At 36.4% G+C, this 20,487-nt stretch overlaps 4 protein-coding genes across 4 annotated transcripts; 2 read left to right on the top strand and 2 right to left on the bottom strand.

Annotated features, from left to right (window-relative positions):
- Positions 1-100: 100 nt before the first annotated feature.
- Positions 101-1,300, bottom strand: LOC114528076 (cholesterol 24-hydroxylase-like). Its single transcript, XM_028549652.1, has one exon. The coding sequence runs from the start codon at positions 1,259-1,261 to the stop codon at positions 101-103; it is 1,161 nt and encodes a 386-aa protein (XP_028405453.1). The 5' UTR covers positions 1,262-1,300.
- A 2,663-nt stretch (positions 1,301-3,963) lies between these two features.
- Positions 3,964-7,604, top strand: LOC114528124 (RING finger protein 219-like). The gene is made up of 6 exons (XM_028549721.1): positions 3,964-4,113; positions 5,259-5,394; positions 5,590-5,678; positions 5,897-6,121; positions 6,313-6,404; positions 6,567-7,604. The coding sequence occupies exons 1-6, from the start codon at positions 3,997-3,999 to the stop codon at positions 7,399-7,401; spliced, it is 1,494 nt and encodes a 497-aa protein (XP_028405522.1). The 5' UTR covers positions 3,964-3,996; the 3' UTR covers positions 7,402-7,604.
- Positions 7,605-7,824: 220 nt separating this feature from the next.
- Positions 7,825-15,252, top strand: LOC114528122. The gene is made up of 12 exons (XM_028549719.1): positions 7,825-7,995; positions 8,861-9,557; positions 10,114-10,502; positions 11,233-12,592; positions 12,679-12,742; positions 12,891-12,974; positions 13,193-13,287; positions 13,493-13,554; positions 13,667-13,722; positions 13,973-14,102; positions 14,551-14,667; positions 14,802-15,252. Exons 2-12 carry the CDS (start codon positions 8,899-8,901, stop codon positions 14,888-14,890), a joined length of 3,105 nt encoding a protein of 1,034 aa, XP_028405520.1. The 5' UTR covers positions 7,825-7,995; positions 8,861-8,898; the 3' UTR covers positions 14,891-15,252.
- Positions 15,253-16,209: 957 nt separating this feature from the next.
- On the bottom strand, positions 16,210-20,377 carry LOC114528123 (beta-secretase 1-like). Its single transcript, XM_028549720.1, has 10 exons — positions 19,909-20,377; positions 18,997-19,085; positions 18,583-18,799; positions 18,210-18,482; positions 17,779-17,880; positions 17,401-17,550; positions 16,980-17,061; positions 16,774-16,866; positions 16,624-16,674; positions 16,210-16,468 (listed from the first exon to the last, which is right to left on the bottom strand). The coding sequence occupies exons 1-10, from the start codon at positions 20,158-20,160 to the stop codon at positions 16,227-16,229; spliced, it is 1,551 nt and encodes a 516-aa protein (XP_028405521.1). The 5' UTR covers positions 20,161-20,377; the 3' UTR covers positions 16,210-16,226.
- Positions 20,378-20,487: the final 110 nt, after the last annotated feature.

Here is a 20,487-nt window from a genome sequence, read left to right as displayed (position 1 = left end):
GATCTTCTATAGGCTGCTCTATCGGTTCAAAAAGGCTTATTGCCTAATAAGAATTGTCAGTAAAATTTTCGGAACTCTTTTATTGCCGCGGCTGTGATAACTAACGTTCGGTGACATGACAAATCACACCATCTCGAGAAGAACAAATGACTCTTGCTCTCATTTTATCGCTCTGGCCTGGCATAAGTTTAAACTTGAATTTCCGAAGTAGCCTTGCGAGAATAACTTTTGATTCAATCCTCGCAAAATTATATCCGATGCAATTACGAGGGCCAATTGAAAAGGGGAAATGAGTCATGCCAAAGTTGCGCATGTTTTTAGCATTTGAAAATCTTTCTGGGTCAAACACTTCAGGATTTTTCCAAATTTCTGGGTTCATACAAAAAAGAATCTGCAGGCTATTAATTCCGTTTCCTTTAGGAATATGATAGCCTCCAACGGTGATATCTTTTGTCAATATTCTTGAAGGCGCTTGAACCACAGGATACTTTCTCAAACTTTCCTCAAAAACGCTATCAAGATATTTCAATTTAACTAAATCAGCAAACTCAACATGGTCACGATCCCCCAATACTTGATCTAGTTCATTTAAAAGTTTATCTTCGACATGGGGGTTAGTTATGATTCCATATAAGGCAAATGATAAAGCATTTGCGGTTGTATCTTGTCCCGCAATAAAAATAGTTATAAATTCGTCAATGATATCATCCATGGACAGACTACCATCGTTAATCAAAAGACTTAACAAGTCTTCCGGGACCACTTTATCTTGCCGAATATCTTTCATTCGAGTTGTGATGACATTAAATGCAAATTTTCTGAGGAAGCGGACGGCATCAATTTGAAGTCTTTTAGTGGCATTCTGAAATATCTTGAACTGGAATATTGTCAGGAAGACGGGGTGCAATGGTATGTCAAAATTGTGCTGAATTCCTCTCAGATAGTTTTGCATTGCGGCTGGAAACGGGGAATTGGGAATCTCTATGGCGTGTGTCTCAATATTGAAAAATGCTTGACTCGCTACTTCCAAAGTGACATTTGCAAATTCCTTAACCATGCTAGTTGGTTGACGGTCATGAACGATTGTGTCCATACGAACTAAGAATCTATCGCAAACATAATTAAACTTACTCATGAAATCTTTGAGGCATTTACGATGAAAAGCTGGGTTCATAATTTGCCGTCGTCTGTGATGTGATGATTCCTCTGTGTTAGTTATCAATCCATAACCACCTCCTCTTTCGCCGAAGATAAAACCCATTTTACGATAGATAAATTCATCCTTATGCAAGTTCTCGTGATTATTTATAAAAACATATCTCAGATAGTCCGAGTCACCCAGGAATACGATAGGTTTGTGGAGGAAAAATATCACAAATATTGGCCCATGTTCTAAGCGTTTTTCCAACAAATATTCGTTTAAAGTTCTTCTGGTGGAGACGTATTTTCGAATTTCTGGAAGATGACCAAATATGAAACTTGAGCGAGGTGGACTTGGTAAATGATCGTTGATTTTGTGCAAATGGTGCAAGTATGCTATAAAGCCTATTATGCAGGAAAAAGATCCGCAAAGAATTACGCCGATTATCGATGAAATGAAATATAGAACCATTATTAACCAACTCGTCTTATTCTGTAGCACTCGATCAAAGCCCACCACTGTCAGCAACAATCTCCGCCAGGCCCAATTAAACTCTATCAATTTCCTTCGTGCTTAAATAGTACTCATAATAGGCATAAACTAACCACATGCGGACAATATCTACTCAGAGGACTGAAAACATGATTAACATCGATCACGTATCATCTTCTTCCACCTTAACAATAGCTTACGTCATCCAAAATAAATGTGTTTACTATTTAGTTGCATTGTGTCTTCACACCATCTTTCAAACTACCAAAGTATTGAAGAATAGTTGAAATGCAAAATATAGAAACATATTGTCCTGGCATTACTGAAGTATTTTTTTAACTTTATTTAAACACAGCATGCACGTAGCAAAGAATATACTTATTATATATGTTTTATATAATATTATCAATCCTCCCATGTATAAATACTGCTTTCGATCGATGTTGACCCAAAATTAGAAAAAAAATGATGATGATTTGATGATAGTGAATTAAATAACAAGGCATTGAAATATTTAAAAACGTTGTGTTTTGGTTACTCATCTGATGGTAGCATCAACTGATCAACTAATGTTTGTTCGTCATTAACATGAAACAATTCGTGCAACGTGTACGTGTTCCCAAATTTCTGCCCAGATTTTATGTTTATATAAAATATAGTGTTGTGAATGGACTGACGCAGAGAAGATTCATTGGATTATGCACGGCTGCATGCATGTGTAAGTACCGTTTAGTTTACAACGTGAGCTCTGAAATCATGCAAAGCTATATGGTGTTGTGAATGGACTGACCACTGACTGACGTACAAAAGATTTATTATAATTTACCATAATCATTACCATAAGCAGTGTTCTACGTCATTAGTCATTACCCAATTATGGCTGCACGTGTAAGTACCGTTCGTAAGGTTTTGGCCAAAATTTCGAAAATTTGGCCCAGTTGGCTTCACTTGCCTGTTAACGGTACTACATTTTGACTGCTGTTGCGTCCATAGATTCCAAATTCGCGTCGCGTTGCCGCATCGCGTTATGCCTTTTCACCTTATTCTCCAAAAGTCACCGACAGCCATCCAGGCTTTATTGATCAACGGTTACTTTATTTTTTGTCGTTATCATATTTTGTCTTGAAAGTGTTGTCACAAGATCTTTTATGTCGCAATCTATTGAATAACGCTTACCCTTTTAACGATATAGTTTACGTGTAGGGCTTTCTGTATCGGGCTGTTCCTAATAAACAACAACAAACCAAACGTGAAACGTCATACCAAACGTCCGTCATAGAATAAGTGCTGCAAATAAGTATATGAGTACAGACTGACGTAAAAAGGATTTTGTTACGCAAACTTTCAAGCATCGTTAAACCAGTGTCATTGATCGATCGATGACACAATGCACACTTGGCAAAGCCGTAGTTGAATCGCGTGCAAAATCATTGAGATTAGGAATAAGTGTAAAACACGGCCATAAATTGATCAGCTTGTTGCATCAGGAGTGAACAATGTTGTGCTGCACCCTGGGAACAGTATTGTTAACAATTACAATGTTGTTGAACCTTGTTGAATCATCCGATGTTGTTGCAATCACGATGCAATGTTGTTGTAACAAGTTGCAACAACGTTGATGATTCAACACGGTTCAACAACATTGTTAACAATACTGTTTCCAGCACCCGGGGTGCAACACAACATTGTTCATTCCTGTTTTAAACAATCTACATCAACATGATGATTTTTACGCGTGTAGGGGTAGGTCAAAACCTGGTCTAAACTGCCACGAGTGACTTGTGTGCGTGCTTAAGTGCACCAGTATGCGCTAGGCTTAATCAAAACCTTTTAGCCAACCTTTTAGTCTAAACGGGCTTCGCCAATCGCCAGGTATGGCCAGAACTCTGGTCCAGGAAATCGTAAAGATGAAAAGGTCGAACTGCTCGAGGAAGAGTTGTTTTTGGTCGTTCAGTGCCAATGGTTTACCGTCGACGTCGTTTCATCATGTTTAAGATATAAGATTCTACCGAATTACCTCCATATAAGGATTGCCATTGTCTTTCAACAATAGGTTTACTATTATTATCAACATATGGTTGGAAGAGAGGCCAAATGGTTTACATTCTTCAAAGTTTGACCGCGCGCCGTCTATTATTTTTTTGCGCGGGTGAATTCGAATATAAATTAACAAATGGAGAGTTTATTTAACCACGCTTTCTGTTTATGTTGCTGTTGAGGCCAACAGTAAATGCGGTGAGTTTTGCCGTCCTCTGAAAATCAGTTCTTTTGAGTTTTGATGTCAAAGGTCATAGCAAGGGCAAGGGCATGGAATGTTGGGAAGGGGTTAACGACAGTATAAGAAAGGTCGTGAAATAAATTGAATGGTGTTATTAAACCGTGTTTTGTTAGAAAACTATTTATGTAATCAACTATTTTGTGGTGTTATGACTACCTTATCGCTAACATTGCCAATATCATGTCAAATTTGTCTTGGAAAAGTAAGTTCTTTGAGATTTCTTTCGATCCAACCCTCACATACGTATATTGTATCCAATTACCTACGAATATTATCTTGGAAAACGAATTCATGTTTTGTTGTACTTGGCATCTATATTGCCATAACAGGCATCAGTTAACAACATTAAGAAAAATGAAAAATTCTAAATCTCATAATTTATAGTCGATCTTACAGCTTCTTAACCCGAAACTTCGTAATTTTTTAATGTGACGTGGTCTGGTGGCAGACCTCTGATTTCTAGTCTTATTGAGTGAGTATGTCTATTGACGAAATAGATGCATGAAATGACTGTAATTGTACGGCTGATATCTGTGCCAAGTGCCTGATATGTTTGCAATATATAAACCTTTCTTACAAAGAAACAATGCATTTACTCAAGAACAAAATTAATTTAAACCTATTATACCCTATACATTGCACTCCCTAATGTGAGGGGCAGAGGGAGGGATGGAGGGCAGAAATTTTACAAAATGGCTAAATTTAGGTTGAAGTGTCGGGGGATACACTTATTTTTTTGTCAAATTGTAATCTTCAGAATTCTGAAGCATATTTTGTAGGTTTTAAAATTTTTTGGACCTCACTACAAATCACTCACTATACCACTGTTGGCACTACTTCCAAGGCTGGTGAGAGCCAACCACAGATAAATCGGTGATCACCCCCCCGCCCTTGTACCTTGCAATCAACAAAGGCATTGCCTAGTCCCCCTTTTGCCAGCCTTGACTTCTTTAGATTGGGTTTTCCAATCTACTGACAGAGTATTGCAATCCCACAGTTTCATTGGAGAGTTCATAATAGTATCCTCATATTTTTGCCACCCAAAGAGTCAGAGAGTGTATAAGGAGTGTAGTCAATTTCACAACTCAATGCTTGAATTGGCTCACTGTGGGCATTGCTATATATTAATAAGATTACTGTTCTTCAGAAACCAATGTTTCATGACCAAATCAAATGCCGTATGTTAAGTGGTTGTCATTTCTAATTAATATGAACCTACTGGACTTGATCATACTTAATTGGGTTGATAAAATTCTATTGTGATGGTTGCAAAATATGATAGCTGCTACATCAGCTAGTCTATACTTGGAATGTAAATTCACTGATTAAACTTATATGTCACAAAAGGTGAAAGATCCAGTCATTTGCTCAAACAATCATGCATTTTGTACTGTGTGTCTTGATGTATGGCTACAAACTAATCGCTGCTGCCCTACATGTAGAGTAGATATCACTGAAGATCAACCATATAGGAAAGTAATAGGTGGGTCCAGGTAACAATAGATAATGAATTGAGTCTAAAAATATTATGATACCCAGTTTAAAAAAGGAACAATCAGTCATATGAAGAATAATGTATTGGAATTATTGATATTTTTACCTGTGCTATAAATGAAATTCTGAATTCAACCACAGGTTTTTTAAAAGTAATTTCTCATTGTTTCTCTGTCAAATTCAGGAAGTAATGAGAGTAATGAAACTTTGAACTTTCAAACGAGAATGCAACTGCGAAAAACCAGATTGGAGTTAGTCGGAAAAGAATATGAGGTTTGTCAATCACTACAGCAGTTTTTATTATTTGAAATTTCTGAAAAAGCACTTAAAACAATTTGATAGAAGCTAAAAAAAAGACAAATACAATGTGTTAAACTCTAAAACATTTCCAAGTTTAACTGAAACGATATGAAGGACAGAAGAAGGAAATTTTGAAGGAAATTATTTCAATCTGCAATTTTATGAAATATTATCTTCTATACTATTCACAGTCCGAGGTTGAAAACCTAAGTCGTCAGTTGAATGTTATGACCCAAGAAAACAACAAACTAAAAGAAGAATTAAAGGAGAAGGAGCAAACGACATCATCAACAGCAAGAGAAAAATCTCCCCTGTTTTCTAATAATATCGAAGCTCTGTCCAGCTTAACGAAAAAACTTCAGGAGATTAGTACAACCTACGACGATGTTCGTAGAGATATGACTAAACTACAACAGGTACAATATGCGATAGTTTGTGCTTCGTCGACCTTGTAGGTTTTTTGTGAGGATGTTTTACATAACTTTAAAACAACACATGTACACAGGAAAATACATTAGATGAAAGTCGAATAACAAAATATTTTTGCATAATGTCAGTGAATAATCACGCGTGGGCAAGCAGTAAATTTGATAATGTTTTTACTCAGGAAAAAGAGCAACTAATGCGAGAAAACGACGATCTAAAAAATGAAGTGACTAAACTCAAAGAAGATTCCATGTTTACAAAATCACCCAAGAGGTAGGCATGATGTGCAGTCAAACGTAATGATAAAAAAGTAGGAAGGTATAGAGGTTCTCTTACAGGAGGACGATAGCGGCTTCTGCCAGTGGTACGTATTTGTAGAGTGTGTGTATTAATTATACCATCACTGTCTTTTTGGTACCTTTCTACTAATTATAGGTATGAGAAATTTACAATTACTGGTTTAAGAGCAAAAGTGGAGCAATACGAAAAAGAAAATCAACAGTTAAAGAAAGCTTTGGAAAATAGTGACAAATATGTGGAGAAATTGCAGCAAGAATTAAGAATGTTGAAAGAAGACAGTGCCAAGACAGCAACAGAATGTATGATCAATGCACAACATGATACCGAGGTTTGTGATGTCAGAAATGATGTTGAGAAACAACTTTCACTTCCTGATCAGTTTGAAGTAACTGTTGAGAATATCGCTCCTTTAAATCATGCAAATTCCTCCAAGTTTCAAAGCAACACGGTAACAGCAGTCGTAAGTGTACCAACGACGAGCCGTCTGAATGATACGACTGTTACACAACGGCAGCAATGTCACTCACCACAAAATAATTCGGTGACTCCAACAGCATCCAAAGGTGAATGTTCACGTGATTTGTTTCCAGCAACAAAGATATTATTAGCGTTGAAAAAAATCCACGAGACAAGAAGTTCACCTCCACAGGCCCTTCATGTTTCATCAGTTCCAGCCATCGATCTTCCTTGGTCTTCATATATGAATTTCGATTCTTCAAACGAAGTGGGTGAAGAAAACTCCCTTTCTTTAAATGCTACATCTTCTCAGGAATCATCTGAACCATTTTCCTTTATGGAGGAAGGAAATGAAACGAGTGCTTCCAATAACATCATCCTAACAGCAGCGGGACCATGTGCAGTTCCTTCATCGGAACAAACAAACCCAGAGCACTCCTGTATTTCACCAAAAAGAAATCTCTCTGTAGAACCTTGTTTGCTCACAAAAAAAATTAAAATAGAAAAAGACTGATTATGAAAAAATAAAAACAACTTAAACTGTATTGGGAATGTACTGGCAACTTAAGGGATCTTCAACTGAGAGTTATGAGTAGTTATCATTTAGTACATCCCAGGATCAACTAGTGTTTAAATATATGCTCCAATGCCGGTTATATTGAATTGCAGCCTTCCATAGACTCCATAGACTATTCACATAATGACGTCGGATTTCACACGAAGTTTGACTGGCTCGTTAGTTTTGAGCAACCAACCAAACTTCGTGTGACACACAGTGACAGTTGCACCCCACGTTTGACGTCATTATATATATAAGAAAGTTCTTGGAGTAATAATTCCTTTTCTGTACTATTTTGTAGCCTTTCAGTCCAATGTATATAGATCAGTGGACGCAATATTCAAGGAACTTTATCCCCCGGGTTATTGTTACTTATCAATTATCATCTGCGGACCCGAGAATGTTAGAACTTGGTGGTGGAACGACGCTTAATTTTGCATTTTGTTTACTTGTAATTCCTCAAAAATAACATTGTTTAGAATTCAGATTTACCGAAATGGCTTAATTAAAGCTTTCATTTTTTCGTCATTCAAGGGTTAAATTATTACGGTAAGGAAATAAAAAGCTTGTGTTTAAATGGTGAATGGAACACTACAGTATCACTGTATCAGACAGTAATGCAATTTACGATATTTTCTTCGCAATGTTTTGTCTATTGTTCAAAGACTTCAAAGTTGTTTTACTATTCTAGTGTAAATGAATATATATATATTTTTAGATACATTTACATTGCCATTTTACTCAAACGTAGTAAAATTTGTATGTAGAGGAAACTCGTGTGTATTGTTTAGTGACAATATCGCGGTAGCCCCATGGCATGTCATTTGTAAATCTATATACTTCTTTCAAGGTGTTGTATGTAGATGGTTAAATGCTAGAGTGTAATATTTGCGATGTGCTGAGAAAATCAGTTTGGTCATGCCATTTCTTGCAAGATCATATGCACACAAACTGTAACAACAGTTTTATATAATATGCTTTATATTGTAATGTATCATTCATGGAACATAAAGAATAATGAATGTTTTAAAATGTTCCAGCAACACTGGCTAGCAAAAATGACTTTTATGATGTTTATCTACACACATATGTTCAGGTCAATTTTCTTCTCGATGCCATAGGGAATTCTTTTCAAAAGCAAGTATTTGGTAGTTGGCATCATGCATTGTCATATGAAAAAATTCAAACAGAAAAATTTTTTATTGTTCTGTGTTATATTTCATCTCTCAGAGTCTCAAACCTTATCACTAATATCCTTGTAATATTGAGGGTTTATAAAGAGCTTGAGCTTTATGCTGGGATTTGCTCCTTCAAAATCTCAAGCAAATCCAAGCATAGTTTGTGGTAAGCTGTTATAAAACCTTATGACCCAATTTAATTATTCAATTTTTTAAGACAAACTGTTTTTTTTTAGATTTGTTTTGGCAAAAACGTCAGGCAACAAAGGCAATTATGGAAGAAACAAAGGTTAATAAAGGACCTCAGGGAAATAATCGGAGATTTGTCAATAAAAATAGGAGAGATCCTAAGTCAATTAACCATCACCACGACAACTCTCAAGGAGGAAAAGTAAATTCTGTTAAACCTCGATATTCATCTCTTGATCATACAAAACACTTGGATATGAAACCAGAAATGGTTGTAATAAAACAGGATAATAAAAGTGATAATAAGATCAACTTCAAAGGAAAAGATAGTTCATTTCATGGAGGAAAGGATGATCATGTCCAGCACACACAGAAAGAGCACAGATCTAATATGAAATATGAAGACAGACGCAAATACAATTACCCCAAAGAAAGACAGAATACTAGGAATTTTAAGCCAAGAAATCAGAGTAGGGGAAATGAAGTGCCTACAAATGATGAAACAAAGTTACAAAAAGGTCCACTCAAAAATGAGTCAGTACTTTTAAAGCGAAATGAAAACACTAACATGACCTCCACACCTCAACATCTAAAACCTGCAGTTCATGTGCAACCACTGCAGCAAGTTCCTGAGAAAGCCAACACTCATTCTACGGTAGAACAAAATCCAAATAACATCCAAACATATGATTCCAGCATACAAGTGACAACTGAAGACAGTGCATTGGAATGCCAGGAACTTAGGTGAAGTGGTTTACATATGTGTTTTGAAAGTGGTTCATCTTATTTTAATCATTTCAATGATTCTATTATGGTCTATTAGTCAGGTGTTAGAGTAAGTGATATAGATTTTTTGCAATAGGGCTTATCCCAAGCAAATTGGTTAAGCCCATTGCAAAATTAGTTGTGCATTCTTTCTCAAAACACATTATTGGCTTCATCATTAATATCCTTGAAGAAAATGCTGCAAATATTAAAGCCATGACAATGCAAGATTTCTTTGTGCAAAATAAGCACGGTGAATACATACAAATTCTTCTTAACACATTCTACAGTTAAACTATCTTATTAGTCAAAATCCGAAACAATTGCATCAGTTGTAAAACATCTAAATTAAATGCCTTTATGCATGCAGGTAAACTTTTACAGTAACGTTTTGAATGACAAACAAAACTTGACCTTTTGCAGATATTCTGCACTCTTATACTCATAGCCAATTGCAAAACGTATTAAGGGTTTTTGACCATGCTCCTTGAAATGGTAAATAAAATTAAACTAAACTCATATCTTATATTTTTAGCAATGATGATTATGTTAAAGAAACGAGTACTGAACAATGTCCACAGCATTCCGCACCTTTTGAACAGACTTCATTCACGATGGTACCAACTACACCAAAACAATATAGTAAAGAGTCCAAGCAACCTGTACAAAAACCTGGCCTTCTTGATCAAAATCCTTCGAATCCAATATTTCAAAATGAGAATTTTTCTTTAGCAGGCCTTGCTACAAGTGGCATTGGCAGTTATTTATCATCAAGTATATGTTCTTCATTTGTTCCGCAAAAAAATTTAGCAGAACCTATAAAAAACGCATCAACAAACCAAAGTATGTTACAGGGTGGTGACTTGACATCAAAACACCTTGTTGTGGCTCAGCCTAATCATCTGCCAAAAACCTTCCTGCCAGGTACTGTATTCATCATCACTGAACCCAAAAAGCCCCCTTTGCCATTCCCGCTATGAATTTTTTGGCCTCAAGTCAAATTTAGCGTAGCAATTGTAGAAAGTTATAACACCAGAAAGTACAACCACTATTTCTCTTGCGCTTGCTTTCTCTCGCGCTTGCTTTCTCTTGCGCTTGCTTTCTCTCGCGCTTGCTTTCTCTCGCGCTTGCTTTCTTGCGCTTGCTTTCTCTCGTGCTTGCTTTCTTGCGCTTGCTTTCTCTTGCGCTTGCTTTCTCTCGTGCTTGCTTTCTCTCGCGCTTGCTTTCTTGCGCTTGCTTTCTCTTGCGCTTGCTTTCTCTCGTGCTTGCTTTCTCTCGCGCTTGCTTTCTCTTGCGCTTGCTTTCTCTTGCGCTTGCTTTCTCTCGCGCTTGCTTTCTTGGGCTTGCTTTCTCTTGCGCTTGCTTTCTCTCGCGCTTGCTTTCTTGCGCTTGCTTTCTCTTGCGCTTGCTTTCTCTCGCGCTTGCTTTCTTGCGCTTGCTTTCTCTTGCGCTTGCTTTCTCTCGTGCTTGCTTTCTCTCGCGTTTGCTTTCTCTTGCGCTTGCTTTCTCTTGCGCTTGCTTTCTCTCGCGCTTGCTTTCTTGCGCTTTCTTTCTCTCGCGCTTGCTTTCTCTTGCGCTTGCTTTCTCTCGCGCTTGCTTTCTCTCGCGCTTGCTTTTCTGTACCTAATTGAAAACTGGAAATTATCTGTTTTAGATGAAAATTTGCTTCTGCTAACCGATAGAAGCGAAAATACGCGGCTGCGTGGAAATATGAAAGAACCGTTAGATGATCATCAGAATTCTTATCCAATGCCACGGGAACAGCCAGAAGAAGCAGCAGTACCCGTGCAAGCCATGTCTGATGAAAAGTATGGTTACAGAATATCTGTGGACAGTTTGTTTAGTACGTCGTTCTTTACAAACCCGCAATCAGATGTGAAGAAAAAGGAAGAAATACGTGATCCACAACGTGACAGTCACATGGTTACAAACCGGACGAGCCAGGAGACAACGATCCCTCCTCAAAGTCAAGAACGACATGGTCAAGTTTTGGATAACAAACAACGCTTTGAGGTGACAAGTTCTAATAAGATGATGACGAACACGTCACTGGGAAATCATATGGTTAAAAACCATGACACGCCAGCCCTTGATCGAATGTTAAATGCCAAGCAGTTCAACGTAGTAAGCTCTCCAGAAACGGCAAACCCATCACTTTTTGTCTATCACCCACTCACTGCTCAGGATAAGAAAAATGAAAATTCTAACCTTGTCTCGCCATTAAGTTCAAAAGACGGAAACAAACCGACTCTTGGAAGTCCACCACATGTCGTCCGAAACCTTGCTCCTCGTGTCAATCTTGGAAACGCTCCCGTGTTGTTGAAAGACGAGTCATTATCATTAGGAAGTGTAAATCCACGAAAGTATCGTGGTTTTCTAGACCAGACTGAAAACGTTGCTGATGAGAAGCCTCCCACCGGAGCGATGTCTTCATTATACAGAAGGGCAGATGGCCGAGAAGACGGTTCAATGGATACAAGAAATTTAAAGGCTGATATGGCGCCTGAAAAAGTAGAGAAAAATATTTCACGTTTGAGCCATTCCCTCGAAGAGCCTGTGTCCAAATGTTCTTTGGCACAGACCAACTCTGATATACAAACAGATTCCTTAGTAAACCTAAACTACCGAGAAATTCCGAAACATTCCATGGATTTACCATCAAATTGCTCTGCAGCCGATGAAACGAAGGAGCCCATTGTAATAACCTCCTGCCCGACAACAAATGAGAAGACGTCGCTTTTAACAAAAGGAGGGCTTCAAACTGCAACAAATGAAAAAGAAGATTACAAGAAGCTTAGTGATCCCCCTTCACTTACTGGGGATATCGAGAGCAATCATGTACCTGGAGGACCATTTCATCAGGGTCCTATTTTTCCCAATCCGTTTCTAGGTCATTCATTACTCACCCACCGCCAAGCTATCCCATCAGCATTTGTTTACCCATCGAGGGTTGGAATTCCTGGAAGTCATTCTGGTTTTACAGACGTTGCACGACACACTGGCACTAATCCTAGGTAGGTATACATTTGAAGCCTAATTTTAAGCTGAACTTAATCATCCCCTGCAAACTGAATTGTTGCAACTATGTTGGTATTTCTAGCCCTCATGTTTTCCCGCCTCATGGAACTACGGTTTGTTTGAACGTTGGAGGTCGTATATTTGAGGTTAGTCAATGTTTCAATTAATAATTATTAATAAATTATTTAATTATTTATTTATAAATTAGTTATTATTAAATTTATTACTAATTAACTATAAGTAAACATTCGTATAATATAATTTCTAATTGTTAATTGATGCTAAACTGTTTAGATTCTTCCCTCTACGTTCTCACTTTATCCTGAAAGTCTTTTGTGTCAAATATTCACCGGCGGAACGCCGGCAACTATAAGTCAGGTACGATACATTTGTATCATATATTTTCTGAATATTAATTAGTTTGTAACCATTACTAAAATTAGATTCCGATGACAATCGTGAATAGCATTGGGAACATTGGGAATTAAGGAATATGGAAAGGAGTCTGTAGAGAGAAAGCAGAAAAAACCCGGAAAAATAATTATAACAAACCTATTCTAACCATTACCTAAATAATATTTATTACCGTTATCTAGAGAGGTCATATATTTTTTGATCGAGATGGATATCTCTTTGAAATTATTCTGGCTTTTGCTCGGGTTGGTTATTTGACTGTTCCTGCAAACGTGAAGTATGTGACAGTTCTCTGTATTTAGAATAAAACAGTGTGAGAAATATTTTGAAAAAATTATTTTAACACAGTAATTAACATACGCCTTTTGCAAGCTTTTCCTAAACAAGCATGTAGCTAATTGCTGGTTTCTTTGAATATATGGACTCCACTCCCAAACAGCTTCAATTTGCATGTTTAGCCGTTATATATTATATTTTTTAAGCTTAACAAGCCTAATGAATGAAGCAAAGTTCTTTGGCATGTACGAATATATGTTCCAAAAAGGTAATTGCTTTTATAGCTCAACAACGATCTACAGTATGATCAAATATTCTCGAGATTTAGCTGAAAGCCGTGTATATAGTATATATACTCTATATTCAATTATTTTTTTCAGGTCAAATATCGTCAGGTAACACGTTGCAGTTTCAACGGAAGACACGCTGTACATTAGTAAGTTTTTTCTCAGTCCTCTACATAGAATGTAGACCTGGAATGGTTTAGGATATGAACTGCTTGTCTGCATGTAGTTAGCCTCCAAACATGCACTACACATGAAGAATAATTTCATCTTAGCTCGTTCATCATAACCTGCGGGGGTGTCGTTTCCATTTCTGTTCTTTCAATACCTTTCAATACGGCACTCTCTAAGTATCGTTGTATAGCATAGTGTGTAGCATTGTCAATATGTATGCATGTTTAGCATTGCGATGATTCTGGCAAGACAAAGGATACAAGAGCGTTTGTATTACAAGGAGATGATAAACTGAAGATTGAGTCATTACATGTTTCTGGACCTTGTTATCTTTACGTTGATCTTTGTACACCGTCAGGTAATCAAGTCATTAAATAGTATTTTTAATGTGATAGAAATTCTTACAGAAGTAGTTCTAACATGTAAATTTTTGCAGTTACCATTCCTTGATAAGATTTGACAGCAGTCAGTACTGTTATTATCAGAGAGGAATGCGGGTGCCATGAGGCTTAGAATTAGCCATTTCCCAATCGAGCAGGGTACTGGGTCTAGTCGCGAACCGCAAAGCATCTATGGACTGTTTGAAGGGACAGAACATGTAGTCATTGTAATCATTTGTCCCTTCAAACAGTCCATAGATGCTTTGCGGTTCACGACTAGACCCAGTACCCTGCTTGATTGGGAAACGGCTAATTACTTTGTATGGGCCAAGTATGAAGGTGGTCTTGATACGAAGCTTTGTATCTTCTGTTTTTATATATTATTATTATTGTTTATATGAACATATATTAAAAATTTCTTAAAAGGTGTTAAAGAAACCAGCAACTTTGTGATCTATAATCCAGATAAACCTGATTTATGGAAAGCATATCAATTTTGTGCGGAAAGACAGCTGGTATTTCATTTAGAGCATGCATACCAAGGTAGGACCCTTTTTATTCCAAAGATCGATCGGCGTGAACGAGTTGGCGCGGGTAAACGCGCGTTTGAATGTTTACAAGTCATAAAAGCAACAAAATTTAATCGAAATTCAACATTTCTCTTACTTCCTCCCTAGATAATCCAGTAAAGGGTTGTAATAAAGCAAGTGTGGACATCGTCTTTGCCCAAACATTTGTTTTCGCTGGGGATGAGTTTACTTCGTAATATTCGATATATTCATGGTTGGTATCTTCTCAATCCTTCCCATTTCACACGATTAGATGTCAAAATCAAAAGAAGGATTTCTTTACAAAATTTGACTTTCACTACCGGGACATAATTAACTTTAATTATTTACTTTTAACCAACCACGTACAAGCGCGATAGCTGAGAAATAGGGAGTTGTAGTTTAAGGCTCTGAGGCCTGCGTTTTGAACGTAGTTCTTGTTAAAGCGTTTGGCGTATGAGAAACTGCATTAAAATAGGCATAGACCTGGTTTCTCGCGTAGAAGAAACTATACATACGTTTCAATGCACAGTACCTGACCAATTTATTGTGAACCTATGCAGAGATAAATTGGGAGGAAACGTTGCATTGGCCACAATTGTGGTGATTTTATTAACAATATTATAGTAATATTAGTTGACTCCATGGGCCATGGGCCAGCTTCTTGATTCAAATAACTTAATTTACATCAAAGTGGTCCAACAACAACCTAAAATATAATCATAAAATATACTTGGCGTATCAAGCTAGGGACCTTCATCAGGAGGGTTAGGTCGAAATTATGGAGATTTTCTTGTATTATGTACCACTGTGTTGACGATGTTAGGCGATGTTACATAATGTTGGGTGAAAACGTTAAACAAAAGTTAAACCATGCATTCACAAAATAGTGTTCAAATAAGGCTGACGAATAATCGTTTGTTTCGCATTCAAACATTATGAAGTTGAATAACATAAGGTTTTTTAACAGCAAACTCAATTCTTTAAAAATTTGTAAATATTTCGCGTTTTACGGGTCTTAATTTTATTTCATTAAATCTATCATATATTTTAAATCAAGCTGCACGTTGTGCAATCTTTGTAATATTACTATAGTGCATCGACCTTATCCTAGCTATATACACTAATCTTATGGTTGCAACTGAGTTACTGAGAGCTTCTAATGCAGTCCCCCACAGTTTTTATATATTACCATGGGATTATCTACTAGATAAAATTGACTAGTACGGCAACAACTGATTTCCATTTGGCCCATCAATCACATTCAGCGTTATGCAGACTTCATGCTTCAGTCGATTCTTCAGTCACCAACACGGAAGCTGTCATCGACCAAATGGAAGCCAGGTGAATTCAAGGCTATGACCAAAACTTTACATGTACTTTACACCCTTTCGATACACCCATGCGATCATTACGTCATGAATACGTCTGGGAACAACCCACAAGCCTCGCATGAGCCTGGATTTGAGGTCAGCTCGCAGACATAATCTTGTAATTTAATTACATATCCTAAAACAAAATTATTAAAAACGTTCCAAAACAGTCGGTATATTATCAGTCTTTTATTAAACTACTGTTATGCCTCTCATCATCTTCCAGAAAATCAGCACGCTTGGTCTTTGGACTCTCATTATGTGCTTGAAGTCTATTATTATTACGTCTTTGAAGACTTGCTTGAATGAGTAAGACCGAGATTGGCAGTAAGCATAACACACACACGGCTGCCATGACGTATGCAACAGTCAATAAAGCTGCGTCCGAGCTTTCAGACTCTATATACTGACAATCAACTGGATCTGAAAAATAAAGAAAATATGTTTATATTTGTGCGTGACGATAATGATATAATGTATCATCTCTCGCCCTCAGAGCCGAGAGTGACTATGACTGTGTCTTTATAAGAAATACATTTTCTATAGATTATAAGTGAGATATCATAAAAATATCAGACCTCTTGAAAATGGACCCAACACTTGAGACTGCGGATTTGGTCTACCGTCGGCTAAAAAAGTGTTCATAAAGTTTAATCAGCTGCTGTTACTTCATAATTTACCATTAAGAGAGAATTATTGTGCCTGCATGACAATTTCAATAAGCTAACCTCCGCATGTCGTCGATGCAAAACCAACTTGACTGTTTTGTCGATCAAAAACAACATAAAAACCTTCCATTATGACCGCACCAATGACAGTACCTTCAAAAGATATAGTAATCAATAAATGCATAAAAATGCACAGTGGTCGTAGCAACTTTAAACAATAAAGAAGTAATAATAAGAGAACGTAAAGCGGCACTGAAACCGCATACCTCTTTCGGCTTTAGTAATAGCAAACTTGTAACAACGTTGAGAATCGAACAAGCCTCTTTCTATTGTCTCTCGTAAATATAACTGCAGAGAATAAGAAAGGATTAAAAATATTTACACGAAAAAGACCAATAATCAATTTCGTTACAATACAAGCGATTGTAGCAGCTTGGTCAGAACAGTAACTACTACAAGTGTTGGATTTTTTAGCCAACTACCAGCCTTTCATGACTTAATGCATATAGATAACTCAGAAGCTGCGTGGCTGTTTGACTGCTTGAATGTTGAAACGACTTATCAAAATGGTTTAAATATACAAGAAACCTTTTCACATTCGACCTCACGTATTTATGTGAAGATTTAGGCCCAGGATTGGAAACGTTGGAAGTTTTTTTGTAATTGTGTTGTGCTACGCTACTCTACCTGGGGTGGAACTTTAAGCGTGAAGTATTTTGAACTAGTCGTAGAAAGCAACAGTGAAATGTAAATGTCAGGAAATTTATTCCAAGGCGTCCGATCATCTGTCCAACACATCATCTGTTTACCATTCCAAAAGTCATCTGGAACTTGAAGCTAAAAATTAAAACTTACAGTTGAGTCTCGCACTGTGATTACCTTAATTGTCTGTACTGGATAACTAACGTGTGGATGTTGGATTATAATTTAAACGTTTTTTATGCTTAATAGTAGACCTTTTTCATATGACGTCTGGCGGGAGAGAGAGAGATAAAGACGGGACTTGGACGATTCTATAGAATAAATATCGATCAAATAGAATCTTGGAATGCAGGAAAGACAAACCTTGTCGTATTTCTTAATTTTTGCAAGAATACCATCATATACATCTGCTGATACACGTAAATGTGTTGTCCCGCTGTCAACAATAGTCTTGTCATAGTTATACTGAAAATTACATACAGGTTAGCAAATTAATTAATGCTTATACAAACTAATGGTATTTAGATGCATTGCCAGCTATTAATGCCAATGTTTTGGTACTAGCTGTATTGGGCTAGTATTGTAGAATTGGTAACTACACTGTTAACTAAGTTATACAGTATATCATTTAATTATTTTTTCCTTTTTATAGTAGTACCATACATTATTGGCAAAGTGGCAGACTTATCTCAGTAATTTTTGTGATTATTGTAGTTCAAACTAAATTGAGACACATATTATATTATGGTACATCAAAAATCACATTTAATATAGTAACTGTATACGGTATATACCTTTTTACAATCTAAGCCGAGACTTTCTTGCATTGTATTGACTGCAATGTCAGTAATAACCACTTCATAGTACCACTTTTTTACAATAGGTGTGTACAACATTTCACCATCATATAAACTACTATCAATTCCACCAAATACCATTGTACCAGCAACAGTGGGGTCAGCTATAGGATCCAGTTCACTACTACCACATAACTGCATTGAGAATGAATCTTGCACAATGCCATCTCCAACAAATTGATCAAAAACTGGGACAACACTTGAATCAGGCTAAAAAGTATGCATTTGAAAGTTGTGTTCATCAATGTAAACAGACATATGCAATAAATGAAAATTTGACATACAAGGTAATATTTAAAAGAACCATTACCTTTGATAATCGTGAATATGCTAAACCAAGAATCCCTTCCCACATTGATCCATTTATAAAGAATTGTTCAGAACTAAGAATACTTGCAACTTCAACACGGGCTGTTGCATTTGGACCATCAACAAAACGTAATATATCAGAACCAAGGCTACCTTCCCAGCGTCCTTGTGTATACATAACAGACACATCTCTGTCTTCACTTCGGTATGTTAAAGATCTATAAAAAATTAAATACCATACATGCCTTTGTCACATTTTATTTTGTAAAAATTAAATCTTGTGTAAATCAGTGAAATTAATGAGCACTTTGCTTCTGACAATGTTATATAATCTCAAATAACAAAATATTTTGCACCCTTGATAATGTACAAAAAATGTATGAAGAAAACTATGCAGTAGTTAAATTTTCCTCACTTCTTTCGGTGAAAATATGCTGGAAGATATTCATGTTTTGATGCACCCACTGCAAAATTACTGCTTCCAGTATCCACAAGAACATTGAGCTAAACAGAAAAAGTGGTGGATCTTAAGAATACAATTTTTATTTTTAATTACAATTTATGACTTTTGGTAGAGTAGTGGTGAAGCAAAGTAACTCTGGTTTCCAAATAGTAAAAACTGTTTTACAATGTGTTGTAAATTAGAGTCAACAAAGTATATTACCTTGCAATCAAGGAAGTAATTAATTAAAATGCAGACTACTTATGACATGAGAAACTATAACTTTGCCATGAATAATAATAAATCAAGAAGCTTTTGCAACGTATATCACAGTAAAAAATAAACTGGTATAATTTTTGGAGGCTGGATATTGACACTGCCAATCTTGTACTTAAGACATTGCAAAAAATATAAATTTGATATGAAAAATTGTCAATTATAAGCATAGATAAGCGTTACCATGTTTCGCAGAAGGCCTAAGATTTAAAATATAACATTTTATATATTTTAATCTTTATACTTTAAATGTACTGTATATATTTCAACTTTCTATAGATCTTTACCTGCAGCGTTTACAATTTTATACTATGCAACATTTAGTTTTCAGAAACGTGATACGGCACAAACCGTATTTTAATTACATCGAAAATTAAAAGGGGAAAAAATTTCAGTGCGGTTTTAAAGTGACTTTCAGGCCACAGCAAATAAATTTCAAATGTACACGTTCTTTTCAACACCACGCCTATAGGCTATAGTACCCGCAAAATGCTCAAAAAGCGCATGTGTTAGTCTTAAATAACCGAAGGAAATATAAATGGATTTTAACTTTTTGCATTATAATGTAAGCGTTTTAATGTTTTGAAGCTACGCGTTATATAAGCTTACCGACTGCGGTGGAGTTCCAAGTTGAATAGCCAGATAATACCCTTGGCCTGGACGACCAGATAAATTGTCATGATATTTTGGGTTAACGTCTGGTAAATCTCTCTTCTCTTTCGTCTTAACATGTGTATCCCTATACTTCCTCAAAGGAATCGTAATGGTTCTTGAAGCATCTAAAGCACACAATCCTTCCAACAAACACGCAACGACATTAAAAAGAATAAGATAATCCCTGTGGAGAGACTTGGCTTTCATGTTTAAAACGTCAAAACCGCCGTCGGCTGACAGTCTTCGTTAAGATATCTTTGATCCACAACCGTTTATATTCACAAAAACATCGGATTATTGAGAAAATGTATCGATGTTTCGTTTTCCACTGTCATCATTAACGACCGAATGCACACGAAACATATAATTTACATAATCATTATTAATATTATTAGGAAATATCCAGAAAGAAAGACGATAGCTTCCTTGTTTACCTTCGTTTTTGCATAATCTCTATGCTTTGTGTGGATACTGGATAATATGTGATAATAAGTAGAAAATAGTGTGATTGTGGAACCTTCAAGATATATCCAC

This window comes from Dendronephthya gigantea, unplaced genomic scaffold (genome assembly GCF_004324835.1).
Source record: "Dendronephthya gigantea isolate DGI-Jeju-01 unplaced genomic scaffold, DenGig_1.0 000048F, whole genome shotgun sequence".
Lineage (NCBI taxonomy): Eukaryota > Metazoa > Cnidaria > Anthozoa > Malacalcyonacea > Nephtheidae > Dendronephthya > Dendronephthya gigantea.
This window is presented reverse-complemented; position numbering and strand designations above follow the sequence as displayed.